At 41.7% G+C, this 15461-nt stretch overlaps 1 protein-coding gene across 2 annotated transcripts; it reads right to left on the bottom strand.

Moving 5' to 3' along the window:
* Positions 1-305: 305 nt before the first annotated feature.
* On the bottom strand, positions 306-11715 carry ap1m1 (adaptor related protein complex 1 subunit mu 1). Of its 2 annotated transcripts, XM_076021891.1 has the most exons (12): positions 11519-11715; positions 10559-10715; positions 10364-10431; positions 10119-10249; positions 9283-9430; positions 9006-9132; positions 8647-8789; positions 7328-7399; positions 6926-7084; positions 6669-6794; positions 1480-1555; positions 306-1031 (listed from the first exon to the last, which is right to left on the bottom strand). In XM_076021891.1, exons 1-12 carry the CDS (start codon positions 11558-11560, stop codon positions 1009-1011), a joined length of 1272 nt encoding a protein of 423 aa, XP_075878006.1. In that variant the 5' UTR covers positions 11561-11715; the 3' UTR covers positions 306-1008. The 2 variants fall into 2 exon arrangements, with proteins under 2 accessions (XP_075878006.1, XP_075878007.1); XM_076021892.1 differs by lacking the exon at positions 11519-11715 and having other exon boundaries at positions 10119-10248; positions 10362-10431; positions 10559-10622.
* Positions 11716-15461: the final 3746 nt, after the last annotated feature.

Consider the following 15461-nt stretch of genomic DNA (forward strand, 5'->3'; position numbering starts at 1 on the left):
ACGAGGTGGAAAAACATCATCTCTGGTTTGGACACAGGAAACCCCCCCCCCTCCACCCTACAGTTTTCTTCCCCTCCTTTCAGCATTCTGCATTGGCCCGTGGGAGAGGAGACAGCGAATGGCACGGCGACAGCTCACAGTGGTGACATCACGTGTGAAATGATGCAATGAGACCATCTTTCACTACATAGACATTTAATGATTCAAAGTAATGTGGTTACAAACTGGGAGACGGGAAACAGGTGTCAGGATGGAAAGTAGGGGGGGTGGGTTGTAACAGTTGTTTTTTGTTTGGTTTGTTAATTATTATCATTTACCATGTAACTTCCACTGACCGCCCAGTTTGCTTCTGCAAAGAATGAGTGTCAGAGGAGCGTAACAGATGAATAAAAAGCACGAGAGTCATGCGGGAAGGCATCGTTCTGGCACAAGTCAATGGTGTCCTGTGGAGGTGATGACACAAAGCAAAATGGAGAGCTTTCCTTCGTCAAATTTACAGCTTTCAAACAAATAACACTGAGGTTCGACATCTCACAAATATACAGATATACAGATAATTAACAAAGGGAAACTGTGGCAGAACAAAGCAGCTTCATATAAAATATACTCAGACCAACGGGAGTAGGCGTTGTGACTACAGTAACATTGCGTTGGGATTGTAACACGGTCTCTTGGATCTGTGGCGAAAGATTGCGTACATTTCTACACGGTAAGGGTTGGATGTAAACACTGCCCCTGCTTGTCTTGGCATTCACTCAGGTTGGGAGCCCCACAGTAGTAAAATATACATAATTACTTTTGCTAATAAACATTCTCTTATCAGAGGCTCCGCTAATAATTGCATTGATCAGAGGTGAAGAAAACGATGACAAATTAAAAAAAAAAGAAGAAAACTTAAAGAGGAAACTGAAGATCCTCCTCGTCTCATGACGACACCTGCCGCCGATGGCAGATTAGTGGCTCGACAGCGCCCCCTCTGGCTTCCACCTGCCTGCAGTCGGCTGAGACTTACTGGGTCCGGAGCTGATAATCTGAGGAGGAAATGGATAAATCTTAATCAGATGGACAAAAGAAAGAGGGAATTACAGAGAAAAGTGCAAGTGTGTAGGCAGCTGATGCTTAGAGTGAATGGAGCAAAAGGAAATGGGAGGAGGATGCTCGGCAATTACTGGAAACATCCGTGAAAAGATCAACATGTGCAACCTGGGTTTTCTCAGCATTCAAGGTTGGGGAAGTGCAATGTGTAAAACAAAAAAAAAAGAAAAAAACAGAGAGAGTGAGAGAGAGAAAGAGTCTCAACTTTCATGCATTTCGCAGGACCTTGCCACATTGCCTCATGTTCTACATTGTATCCCCTTTTCATGGAACTGCATCAGAACAAGGCCCGTTCCCACCATATTGCACGGCATTGCCCAACTGTTGCCCAATAACTGCACATCGGGGCACTGTGCACAACCATCCTCCGAGTCGTGACCTTACCTCCGTTCTGGGTGATGTAGCGCACCCACGGCAGGGCCTGGTAGCCGCTCTTCTCAATGATCTTCAGGTAACGCACCTGTTGTAGGGGGAGGGGAAAAGGAGAGGGGGGTTGTGAGTGAGTAGCGTAAATCAATTCCACCTGCTTTTCAACTCTGAGGGGAGAGTGGGCGCTCCGTGTGACTCAGAGGCAGCGGTGTGTCTGTCAGTGTAACGTTTCGTCTGCTTCATCAGCAAACTCAGCAGGTGCTTCAGCAAAACGGTCTCCACCCGCGGTCACTCTCGAAGCTCTGTAAACATTTGACCATGTTTTTATTTTTGTTTTGTTTTTTAATTTTACATTCAGTTTTCAGAGAACTGCTGTTTAGGAAATCTAAACTGTGGATTTTTCAACTCGGCAATTCTCAGATTAAAAGTTCAGCTTGGTGAAGTGTGACGCGACAACAGTTGTGAGGTTTTTGTGGAGTGGCCTTGATAAGTGTCACCATTCCAGTAGTTGCCAAGTAAAACTGTGGCGGTGCGAATAATTAGCATCGGTAACATCAACACTACATGTCAAGAGGTTAGGACTTGTACAGGTACAGGTGCATTCATGCAAAAGCTCACTCTTACAATGAAATTGTGCAACAACAAAAAAAAGAATCAATTTTTATTGATTGAATTTTTTCATCAGAATGCAAATGGGATTGTTTTTGGCATTCTGTCATTATCTGCACACTGAATGCTACCGTTTGAACTAGCGAACACTGACTGCAGAGTAAAGTGGGTCATTTTGAAAACAAATGATTGGAAAAAAAAAAAATCTGTGTTCTAAAAGTGCCGAGTAGAGGAAACTGGAGAGCATCCAGTTTCTTCCCCAAAAAACCCATGCTGTGTACTACTTTGGACCTCGCGAATGATGAAAGTTGTAGTAAAATGGTATAGAAAGCAGTAGCGTGATTCATCCCGAGAAGGGGGAACTAGACTGAGAGCAGCTTTCAAGGGACACACAGGGCGGATTTACATAACTGTTAACACTGAGTGTTTTTCAAGGTTTGGGTGGAGGAAAGAAAAGCATATCAGCATAATAAAGACAACTTTCCCAAGCCATTAACTGATATTTCGCCAGAGTGATGTTACCACAGAGGTGCATTTCGAGAACACACTCTAAAAATACTCTGCCATCATGATGATTGCACACTGTTTTTGCCAGAAGAGGTGAAGAAACCAAATTCTGAATTCATGTTATTGGAACATTTTGGCCACGTAAGCCGCTTTTTAAGCACAACTAAAACGTTGGATTTATTTCAAATGTGCGTGTTAATAATTAGACAAGTCATGCCGGTGTCACTTTGCGCTATGAACTTTCACACGCGTCACCAGACGTGTGCTCTCGCACTCGACAGGGACGCTGGCACGACCCATCGCCAGGAGATGACGGCCATCGCGACGGTTCTCAGCTGAGAGCGAGGGGACGGACGGGGCAGGAATTTGTGCGGCGGGCCTTCTGGTAAGGCCTCGGCACCGGCTGCCTTGTTATTACCTTCCACTACGCAGTGAGGTCAGCGAGTGGGAGCTGCCACGGCCGGCAGACGCATGACGACAAACACATAGACGCAGGATCACCGAGTTTGCCGGCGCAGCACTTCTGCCTGAAGCCGGCAGCCAAACATACAGTTGGCCCGACCGTGGGCACGCAGTCAGCAAAACGCCATCAAAAGCCATGATCCGCAAAATATCATTATGGCTTGTAAGATGAGAAGTGCAAAGGAGGATGTTTGTTGTATCTCGTGTGGTAACTACAGACTACATGTGTGGCCTGGCTTTATCAGGTTTTTGGCAGAAGCTGCGACCCGAAGCGTATTTACCGACTTTAGAGACGGGACTAACTACCGTAACTTAGATGTAACTGTAGTTTTGCACTGACTGCCGCTCGGCCAAAATGCTGGGTTACTCCATTTCCAGTTAAATTTAAAAGGTGCATTTACGCGCATCATATACACTCCCGGTGCGCCGTCCCCTGCACTTAGTGGCAGAGTTAAGAGTGACTTTCTCAGGCTTTGATATTAACATGTGTCTAATTAAGCTCTTCTCACATGTACAGAGTGGCACAACCAGCTGCATTAGAGTCTGAGACCCAGTCTGCTGTTGCCCTGTAATAAGGGAATGGTTACTGGACTGGTAAGGGCTTTATGAGAATGAGGTTCTTAATTAACTTGACACACCAGATGGAACGTTTCATAGATCCATAGGATATTTTCTCAATGTCCATCTGGGAGAAGTAGTCAACAAAAAAAACTACTTTTTAAATCAAGGGCGTGGGGGAGAAATCTTTCTGACATCTCACATTAGTTACAATGCTTGGAAGTTACAGCACTGCTTCAATGCTCCTCATCAAAAATCTTAAACAGAAAAAAGAAAAGAAAATGAAAAGCCAATGAAAGTAGTATTTAAAAAAAGAAAAAGTCCCTCAGAATGACTTTCAAAAAGAGGTTAAATGTGTACACGAAAATTAGGACGTAACCTTTACATTTTGCAATGCCATCTTATTGAAAACGCTTGTTGCTCTTATTTCAGCCTGATTGTGACGTCTCGTGCATCAGGCCGAAAAAGAAAAAAAAGTCCCCAGAGTGTGCGGAGGTTTTCAGAAGCAGACCTTTTTCAGGTGGCTTCCTTCCAGGAAGTCACAGATTAAACAGCAGAGTAATTCTTCTTGACAATAGCTTGTTTGTGGTTTTATGCGTTTTAACGTATTTTTAATAAAAGGGCTGTCTGACAGAACTCTTTGCAGTCAGACAGTGAGTAAAAGTGTCAGAAAACACAAAAGAGACCTGCTCTAGCAATCAATTAAGATGTTGCTGCATCGTGGCACAGGAGCTGAGGAAGATTGTTGTTTTTCTGGTTTCAACCTTATACTTGTTGATATTATTTGTGTTTTTCATTTTCAACATTTGCAGTTTTTGTTAAAGTAACCCATCAGAGAAATTGAGGGAAACAATTTCCTACTTGCAGACCAAAATGACGAGAAGTTCGACCCCCCACCACCCACCACCCCCACGAGTGTATTGGGACTACAATGAACGGGAAATACGCATTGTGTCTCGATGATCCGTGCGACTAAAATTAGGCTGTGCATCACACATTCAAGGAATTCATTGTGAGTTTCTATTCTTTATTCTTATTCACCCTTAATTACATTTACTGTTAAGGAAAAGATATAACGCTGACATTTAGGTTGTACCAAATCGAGTAAGATGAAGCACTGCATAAGCCTGTACTGTTGTCATAAGCAAAATGCTTCATTCTTTCATTTCTGTATTTATACAAATAATAATAATAATAATAATAATAATAATAATAATAATAATAATAATAATTAGGACCCTTAGCTTTTTGTTAAAAACAAGTCAAATTTTAACTATAATGTGCAAACCAAACCCACATCTACTGTACAAGTTGGAATACTTGTTTATACGCAAGCATCTGCTTATTTACTGTTACTGCCGCAAATTTGGAGAGGAAGGAAGGAAGAGGACATGATTTTGTTCAGCTGCCCAATTACTTTGAAAATGAGAATCATTCTTAATCTGCCAAGAACGCCCTGATTAAAAAAATATCATGGATTTTTAATTAACTTGGGTCGGAGCTTCTTTTACTCCTGAGTGGGCCGCATAATGTTCATTCAAATTGATGAGGTCTTGCCGATAGGAAATGTGGAGAAGCAGCAACAGCAAATGAACTTATGGCGCTCTCTCATTTTTGAGATTCGTTCTCATTTTGATGCGCGTAGAAAACGTTGAAATTGTGTGTTAGAAGTAGAGATTCAGGCGTCGATCAAAAAAAGGAGAGCATACTATTTGTTTCTTTTAAATTGCACTGGTATTTGTCAGTGATGCGTACACTTGAGGAAGCCAAAAAGTTAGGAAGGGAGTCTTCAGAAGATTCTTCTGCTATTCTCACACACTCCTGTGCCAGCTTCCTTTCTCATTAGCGGACACGCGCACATCGTCATTAAATAGCATTAGGTCTTATCCATTATGAATGCTTGACTTCCAGCATTAACCATTATTTACTTTGATCTGTTGCAAGGACGCATGCGAGTAGCATGGAATTACGGCCTGATTACAGTCCACTGCATACTGAGAGGAACAGGCTAATCTACGGGTGCTGCTGATAGATAGGTTGGCTGTCTGTTCAGTTATGCAGGCTAAGAATCAAAAATGGCTTCAAAGTGAGATAAGTGTGGGGTTTATGCTGACATTTATGCATGAAATGTAATGGGAATTCAAAATACAGATGCCTTTTTCCTTTCAATTATTACTACACCGTGTTGTGCCGAAAAGTTGCCCTGACCTTTAATATGCCTTTTTCCTGTGTATTTGATCATTTTTGGTCTTACAGGTGGATGTTTATGTTGAAACCTGTAACTGACGTAAAACATTGTTGCACCAAAAGGTTTGTTCATGTGACTGAGGAAAACTATTTCTGTCACTTTTGGAAGATAATACCTTTACATCATTATGCTTTATTATTTCCATTTTCAAATTTTGTGAAGCTGCCATTGTGAAGCTGCCATTGTTTGCTCACGTCACAGACATGGGAAAACTTTATTTCATGTATTGCGGCCCCTCACGTATAATGACAGGACGGTGGTGATTATACAGTAAGCACAAATCTGTGGCCGACAAGTTCTCATTTCGATGCAAAGGAAAAACATTAGCGTCTGCTCCCATCACGATCAAACTGCGCTGAATTCACTGACCTGTAAATGTGAAAAAACATTTTTGTTTGTGTGATTAACACACAAGGCAACGGTACAAAGTCTGAGCCAACCAGCAGCTTCCCCCTCCCTAATTGAGCAGCAGAAATGTAGAGGAGGCTCACAGTTGAACAGTGCTCCTCTGGTGCCCCCTCTGGCCAAGTGGTACACCAGGATAGAACAATATGAATTGTTTAAATTCCTGCTCTGGAGAGGAAGTGCATGTGTAAGACACAGTTCTAAATTAAGGATGACAGGGAAGCAACAGAAATGTGTGAGACTTCTGGACTCTTCATACTTGTGCGACTAAACAGCAACGTGTGTTTGGGGAGGCTGTCTGGCCCACACTGAGTCCAGTCCTCAGGCTTATTTTGCATGCACAGAGGCGCAGACGCCTCACACAGGCTGTTAACACGTCCTGACAGAAGCCAGCGCGAGAGAGGGCAGGATGTACCTGGATGCCTGAGGTGGTGAAATATGGAATCTCAAACTTGACACTGATGGGCGGCTTCCCCTCCTTGTCTTCAGCCTCGACGCTCGGCAGGCCGAAGTGGGCTCGCATCAAGTACTCCTTCCCACCCTGTCAGGACGCAAACTGTGGATTAGCGTGCACGCTTCTTTGCCTCTTTAAATTAGACAAAAGCCACAACACAGTGAAGTGTAAACATGGGTCCTATTTGACCATGGTGGAGAGTGATGGCGTCAGCTCACCGGGAAGGACTTGATTGACCAGACGATCTCGCTGTTCTCGGGCACCCACTTGACGCTGCCCACTGTAGTTTTGAATTTGGGCGAGTCCGCGTCCGTTGGCACTGGAATGTGGATCTCCACGTTGTTGGCCGTGGAACGTCTTTTGAACTGGCTTTTCGCCTGGGGCGAGAAACAAGCCGGTCTAGTTTAACACGACAGTCCACCTGAGCGGGGCATTGAAGCGGCGCTTAGCGACAGTTATAGGGAGGAATTAAGCAGGGATTGTCCCGCACAAAGGCCCAATATGCAACGGAGAGGCTTAACCCTTAAAATCATCACCTTCATATCTCAGCGTGGGTTTGCATTTTGATTCCATCGTGAGACATCGTGAGAGATAATGCTATACACCAACGTGTGGCCTACCTTGATCATGTACTCGATCCTGCTGTGGGAGTGCTTCTCAATGACAGATTCAATCCAGATCAAAGGCTTTACCTATGACATTACAAAATAAAAAGCCATTTAATTTATACCACAAAACAAGATATGCCTTCGTCAAACAGCCTGGGATTGAAATACTTTAAAACGCTAAGTCTGAATGAATGAAATAGAGCAAAAAGCAACATATGACACAGTCGCCACCTAGTGGCCAAAGGATGTTGCTACCACCTAAAGCAATAGCAGATGTGTTGTTGAGATGCGGTTGCCAGGCTGTAACTAGCGGCAACTAAATGTGTCACAGGTTGTTTGCTTGTGCTTGCATTGTATTGAGTGACTTGGATGGTTTCATTGTTGCCAGGGAATAAAAGGTTCTGCTGTTCTTAAGGTGTGTACTACTGACACAATATGTAACTGCTTAATGTATTACTGTGTTCTCCTACAGCAGCATAAACATAAACCACATGGATTAAACCAGATTATTGTAAGGCTAAGAATAGATACTGAGCATTAATTCTGTTGTGGGCATTTATATGATTAATGCTTAAACTTTACATAACAACAGTGAATGAACAGAGAGAGATTTAATGATTATCTCATCTTGATCAAACATTCAATTTTTTTTAAACAAATAATGTAAAACTTACAAAGGAAACTCATAAAAGCAATAGTTTCAATTTATAGTTGATTTTAATTATTACCACCCAAAACCTTAAAACATTACCATTTAAGACTATGCTGGGACTGGATTCATGGCAGGAGTTTTTCTGGCAATGTTCACCAATGTTTCACAAGGAGTGTGACACTTGACATGGCATTAAAGAACAGCGATTTTGATGAAGGTTAAAATCTTGATCACAGGGCAGACTGCAAACCAAACTGATCGTTCCTGTCAGGCTCGTCAACAACTGGCTTTGAAATGCATCAAAACCAGTGCCTGTATTTTGGTACTTTTGAAATAATTTAATTATGCATTTCTTCATTTCAGTTTATTTATATTGCCGTTTTTTTTCTTCCTTCTGGTAAGTGATGTATTCAGTGCGTTTGTAACATCACAGCAGCCAACTTAATATGGGCCAGGTGTAATATGAGATTAATTTTGAATAAAAATAAATAGGGGCAATGATGTGGAGGTAAAAAAAAAAAAAAAAAAGCATAAAGTTTAAACATTAAACAAAGATTGATACTACAGTTTAAAAATAAAACTAATGTCAGTGTTATTTTTCTGATACTTTTTCTTTTTATGATTGTGACACTTAGACATTCGTACCGCCTGAGCACCGACACTGATCCACAATACTCACATGAGTGTTAAGTCGGTAGGACATGAGCTCGAACTCTCCATCAGGAGGAATGAAGGAGATGGTGCGGTCGTTCTCGAAGCGAGACAGACGAACGCACTGGTGAAACTTGACGTCCTCCAGCTCAACTGATTTACTCTTTCCGCCTAGATGGAAAGAGTTTGCATTTTAAAAAGGGAGAAATGCACGAGACAGGACAACACTTGTACAATGAATCATGAATCAGGCCAAGCTGAAGGCAGCAGTACAGGATACATGGATACTGCTCAGGCAAGGAAGCATTAAAAAGTAGTCTGCCTCATCATTGGGTGTGTAAAGAGAAGTGAGACACGATATGGTGTCTGACGCAGCAGAGAACTCACGTCCAGTGTTTTCAAACAGAACCTTGTCGTTGAGGCCCAAGCGCAACTCAGGCATCCCAGAGAGGAAGACGCGCATCTTGATGGAGCCAACAATCTCACTGCGCAGGACGTTGCCGTTGGCACTGACCTGGAACACAGGTGGGTTTCAAGAGTCGGCAGGGAAAACGCACTGCGGGCTAAAGACCGTGCAGCGAGCTGATGCTGTGACGCACACAGGGAGGAAGTTTATAAAAAGCCTGACTGGCAACACGGCGGTTCTAAAACAAGCAGTTCCTACCAGGAGGTTGACCGACTCAATGACGTCCAGGAAGACCTCGTTCTTCCTGTACTTGATGCCCTCTGACCTCCAGGAGACAGCGTTGGTGACTGTAGCGGGCGGTCTCGGGGCGCCAGTGTCCAGCTTGTGGCCCTCCTGGGTTATGTATCTGAGATTTGAAAAAATGTAGACAGTGAGGCGAAACACAGCGGGTGGGGGAAAACAACTTTGGGCAGAGACGAGTTCTCACAAAACAACAAAGGCGAACAGAGAGTCTCGATGTTAATCAGGGAGGATCGTCTGACACGATTCTGTACCCAGAGGGGGAAATCCACAGTTGACTCTGTGTCAATCACACTGTACTTTTAAACAGTAACTGACAGTAGCACAGAAGTGGAAAGAAATTATCAGCAAAAACTTGGCTGCAACAAGATCCTCACACAAAAGATTTCGAGCTGTACGTAATCACACATTCTTGCACATTCTGCTACTGTTGGTGCACTAGCCACTCTAGCACATCGTGTTTGTTATAGAGGGACACAGAAGACAAGCTGCGTCAATATGTGGATCATGAATAATTATAAAAGAAATTGTAGCAGAAAGATAAAACAGACTGATTTTGCAGAAGGCTGTAAACGGAGGGTTACACACCCTATTCCTAGATCACAAGAGTTTTGAAAGATTGACATTGTGCGGCTTCTCCGTCTGAATTATTAATAAAGAAAAAGTAACTACAACTGGTAATTTGGTATCATATGGGCTGTGTAAAGACGAAACAGCTAAAGTTTAGTCAATAATAGCGGAAGTTACTTCATGCTAGTTTGTGAATACCAGAGAAAAATGTACCAGGTACTCACTCTTGCAGGATCTTGCTGTCAGTGGTCTGGGGATAGCCAAAGTCCATCAGCTCATCCATCAGCTCATATATGATAACAAAGTTGTCTCTAATGCTCTCCTCCTCCAGTTCTTTGAAGTATTCTGAAAAAACCTGAAGACAACAACAATTAGTTGTCACTGCCAAGATACTTGAGAGTTTATTGTTTCGACAGACTCAGTGATCTAAAGCAGATCAAAGGTAGGGGGGAAAAGGTTGCGATCCTACCTGGACAATTTTATACAAGAAAGAAAAGACCAGCGAGACGCTGGCATTTTTCTTGGATGTTGCAACCACTGATGTTTTCTGTGTTAAGAATACTATAACAAATTAAATATTTATAGTATACAAGTCTAAACACTAAATAAACACAGCAATTCAAAATAAGCACTATTACAGATGTACTGTGGTGAACAAGGATACAGTAGAGGTTATTGTGTTTGATCCACATGAAGCGGACTCCTCCGTGCGCCAGGATGGGAGACAGCGTCCCTTCCTCTTCCTTGTCCATCAGGAGAGTCATGAAGTGCTCAATTTCTGACATGTCCACATCTCCGCGGTAATTTCTACACACCAGGACCTGCAGAGAATAGAACACAGAATACAACAAGACCACGCAGAGGTTATGTGGGCTATAACAGTAATGACATTGCTGCTTACAAAATTTTGTCATCACAATTATAAATGACTAATTATTGTGTGTGTGTTTTCTTCATAATCTTTATTTGAAGATTGTTTTTTAATTCTTAAAATGAGGCCTTAATATTGAGAGTCTGCATTAACTTTCCTTTCAATGGAGACACAACATAAATTAGTCAATTAATAATGACGATGACCCTTTCAACAATTGTTACATTAATGATTAACGCCATTAGAGCTTGTAAGGGTTTGAAATAAGGAAAAGGTCAAAATCAGTCTACTTGCCTTGGTTTTGCGGACCATATTCATTGCATTGGGTTAGAAACTCTTTAAGATAGATTATTTAAAACAAAACTAAATAAAATAAGGTTGTACTCTTACAAAACAATAACATAGGCAGTGTACAGTCCCAAAAATAAAAGACATGGGATGTAAGACATGTAAGTAGTCTGACATCCTCGGTATGTTTCCTGCTCTTTCAAGCTGCTCATAGTTGTTTAAAACGTTGTTTTGTGATGAAACTGGCCTTCCGCTTGTGCTTTCATTTTCACTGCGCCTATTGAACTTGACTCCGCGCTCCGAAGCATCCTAAACGTTTAATTAAGAAACATGCACGTCACCAATAGCGTCTGAAGCCACTGGCCGACACGTTAGCTTTCCTGAGCCACATCATAATCTGTCAACCAGGAATGCAGGCTAGGCTAACATTAGCTTAGCAACGTAGCAGCAGTTCCATTAGCTTACCTTTCCTTTAAGATCCAACACATACACCGCACTCGCAGACATCGTGGTGAAATCAATGTGAGCTCCGAGCAGCTCTTCGCTGACAGTTTATGGATTGAGCTTGATTACTGATGGTTTAAGGCTAAATTTTAAGAACAAGCATCCATTCATAATACTGAAGAGAGGAAAGACACCCTTCCCTATTTGTCACAGTGCTCGTTTCCCTGATGATCGCCCTCTATGTATCTGGAGGGTGTAGTGACACGGAACCGTGTAGTAACGCAGAGATTAGATTATAAATTAATAGATTTCATTGCTAAAAATTGACTAACCAACTTTGAGCATCTTAATTTAAACTATTTGTTTTGCTTTATCATCGAGATATGCTCTTAAAAGCATGGTAAACGATGGATTTCCTGAAATCGTAGTATGCCATTAAAATAAGCAGAAAGATAAAGAAAAAAGATCGGGGATGAAAAGAAAATCCTGTAATCCTACCCTTCTAAATTAGGGGTGTTTTTTTGTTTTGTTTTGTTTTGTTTTTTGAATTAGGGTAAAGTTAAAATGTAACAAATAACCTCCCATCGTAATATCTTTTGTATAGCACCACCTGCTGGAATTTAATTGGGTCACACGCCGGAGTTTCTCAATTTATGATTATAATCATTATATTTAGGTGTTCAAGTCAAGTTTCAAAATTACTTGGCAATTCTTTTGTGTAGCTTCTATTACTTTTTTAATATTTAATTCTAGCTGCCCTGATCAGAGTCACAATAAGCAACAGACAATATTATTTTTGAATGTAACAAAAATAAATAGAAATAATAATACAACTAATAACAGTCAAATAGGAGCCTGAGCATGACATGTTAAAGTGCATTATATTATAATATGTAAAGTAAAGTACTTGCATTGTATTACGTACCAATCGTGACTGAACTGAGACACTGCATTACATCAGGCATTAACCAGACTAACTCATGTCATACTGAAGTCATATGTCATTAATTGTTTATTACGATGGTTTATTTTTCATTTGTTCTTTGTTCTTTTGGTTGTGCACTAACTCTTGTTAATGAGCTGCAAATGTATCTTGCTTTGAATTTCGCATGGTATATGTGTGGCAGAGATCAGAAGCATCATGTTTGTCTGACAAATATGGAAATCAACTATAGGATTAACTATAAAAACGTAAAGTCAAGACTATCATTATGCATAAAACACAAAACTCTTGACTCGCCCATTCCTATGTTTTCTTTTCATTTCTATATGCCTGAATAATCATTCAGAACTCTGGCGGAGCAAGAATTATTGTTATCCAAAATTCTAGTTTTTCAGAAGAAAATATAGACTGTTCTCCCCTTTGTTTGCTGCCTCACACAGAAAAGCACAGTTTAAGTGCTGAAATTGATACTTTGTCCCTCTACATTTTTCAAAGGGGACAAAACCAGGTGGCAGAACCAGTTGGGGATGTTGTCGTAATGACAACATTCTCTGAAAGGTGGTGTGAGCAAAGAATGAAAGAATGGGCTCTTTTGTTCATGTGGTAAAGAGGAACTTATGATTGTCGTAATATTGTTTGCCTTTAATTTAGATTTTCAAATGATTGTGCTGCACTGAAATTTTTTTTGAATAACAATAACATGTTAATAATAATACGATTTTTCAGAATAACGTTTTTTTTTTTGGTTCCCTGATAACGAGCGTGAATTTAAGTCTTTAAAAAGGGCACAAGCAACAACACAGGGGTGAAAAGACCCTTGAACCCAGGATGGAATCACTGTTGTTCAACACATCCAAAAATACTCCACTTTTTAATGTGTCAGCGTATTATAATACACAAAGCTAATGCAGTAGTCACTGAGCCCAGAAGAGGTATTGGCCACCCATTAAAATGCCTTGCTCAAGTATACGCTGGATAAAGTGAGCTGAGGGGTGTGTGGGGTGATGGGGATTAAAAAGATACTGGAGAACTTCAATAAATAGCATGGCCTGTTTGCGGAGAAAAGAAAGATCTCTTTCAATAGTTTATCAAGTCAGTGGGAGGAAGAAACAAAAATGAAATCCAGTGGAAAAGAAAAAGTACAGCAATTTCATTTGTTTCACTTCAGGTACACCAGATCCTTTTGAGACAGCAAACACTTGTAGCACAGAAACTGTGTCCCAGCAGAGGCAGAACTCTGATCCCTTGGCTGGGAAGATGGAGTCAAGACATTATCAGAAGTCGTACATATGTAGGGACTGACCTACAGGGCCAAATATAACAGACCACCCCGTCCCTCTGTGCAGTGTTGGGGGTGGACGGATAGACACGTTGTTGATAGTTGAGGGGTGTTGCCTGGTTAATGGGCATGTTTGTACTAACGTATGTTTAGCTCTCTTGCCAGATGGGGCTGTTTGAGCAAACTCTGAGTCAACACATTGCACGACTCTTCAACTTGTGCCGGTGTTGCCACATCCCTGCAACATTACACGTCCGTTGTTGGCCCCTGAGACCGCTTATGGTTGTGCATCTTCAACATGACTACGTCCAACATTGGTAAGTCTGCCACAGAATTTCAGACCGAGCTGCAGCATCTGCCTTCGCATAGTGTTTGTATGACATCAAGCACTTCAGACGACTTTAACCAGTTTGCGTTCGTACACACTCTGATCTGTTCCGCTATTCCCATGGCTGTGAGATTTATACTTAGCAGGACTTTGACTGTACTCCCAAGACGATCCTGTGGCTTTTGGAGGAGTTTTTACCATACAAGGAGAAGAGGAGTTTAGCCCAGCTTCCTGTGGGAGGGTTCTGATTTCTCTCACTCCTTGTCTGATTCACTCTGTCTCTATTTCGTTCTCCGTCTCCCATACCTCTGCTCTTAGTCTGCTGGATCTCTTCCAACTTCCTTCAATGCTGCCTGTGCAACCTGAACAACTCAAAGCACTTATATTCAAAGAAAAACGGTGGCCAAAACACTTTGTAAATCACTGTTTTTGACTAAGCAGTCTGCTACAAAGACACTGTGAGAAGCCTGACCAAATAATGCCTGCAGCCACCACTGTTTTGCTGCCTGATGCTGATGGTTTAAAAGCGATCAAAGCTTCATAATCTTAACTCAAAAAAGCCAATGTGTGCAAATCTCACATAAAGAATAGGCTCGGAGATTTATCACATGATTTGCCAACAATGTTCATTCCAATGTTCAGAGTAACTTAATAGCTGCATATATGTTGGGATAGGAAACAACCTGTCCCAGCCCCACAACGAATGATTAAGCCAGTCTGACATGTGATGACAAGCCTTTGGTTGTGCTGCATCAACAGTAAAGAAGGCAGTCTCCTCAAAACGAGTCAGACTTTCCTGTCACAGTCTTACCTCGCAAGCCTTCAAATCTTCACAATGGCCAAACAGAAACGGTGGGCTACCCAGAACTTCAAATTGAAATGCACAGATGTGGTTTCTGTTTCTCTTGGATGTAGCACGAGAACAAGAAGATGTACTGGACCAAGGATATCTTCTAACGCCACTGCAATGGTCTCAGTAGGCCTCTTATAAGTTTCCTTGTGATCTTTATTTTTAGCCAGTGCAGCTGGCACAGAGGAGTTGAAAGCGAGCAGTCTGGTGCGTTAGCTTTAGCCCACACTCAAAAAAGGGATTGACACAAGTTATACCTGTTGTGCCACACAACAGCAGTTTGCAAAAAAAACAACAACATTTTGACACACATAAATGATCACAATATAGACAGTGACAATATAACAGAGGGACGACCCGCCATTGCTTGGTGGAGCACAAATAGATGTCTGTGATCTGTACTGCAGAAACACAAGCTGCAAAGCTAACGTTTTATATTGCATTCCATTGAAACTAGAAGGAGAAAAAAAAAACATCTAAATACAGTTCTGTCAGACCAGTAGTAATTGTCAGGGCCTTAATTGCAGTAGATCTGTGGTTTATGTCAGCGCAGCTGAACTGTGG

Source organism: Nelusetta ayraudi, unplaced genomic scaffold (genome assembly GCF_046127955.1).
Source record: "Nelusetta ayraudi isolate G7.1 ecotype Tasmania unplaced genomic scaffold, CSIRO-AGI_Nayr_v1 ptg000011l, whole genome shotgun sequence".
Taxonomy (NCBI): domain Eukaryota; kingdom Metazoa; phylum Chordata; class Actinopteri; order Tetraodontiformes; family Monacanthidae; genus Nelusetta; species Nelusetta ayraudi.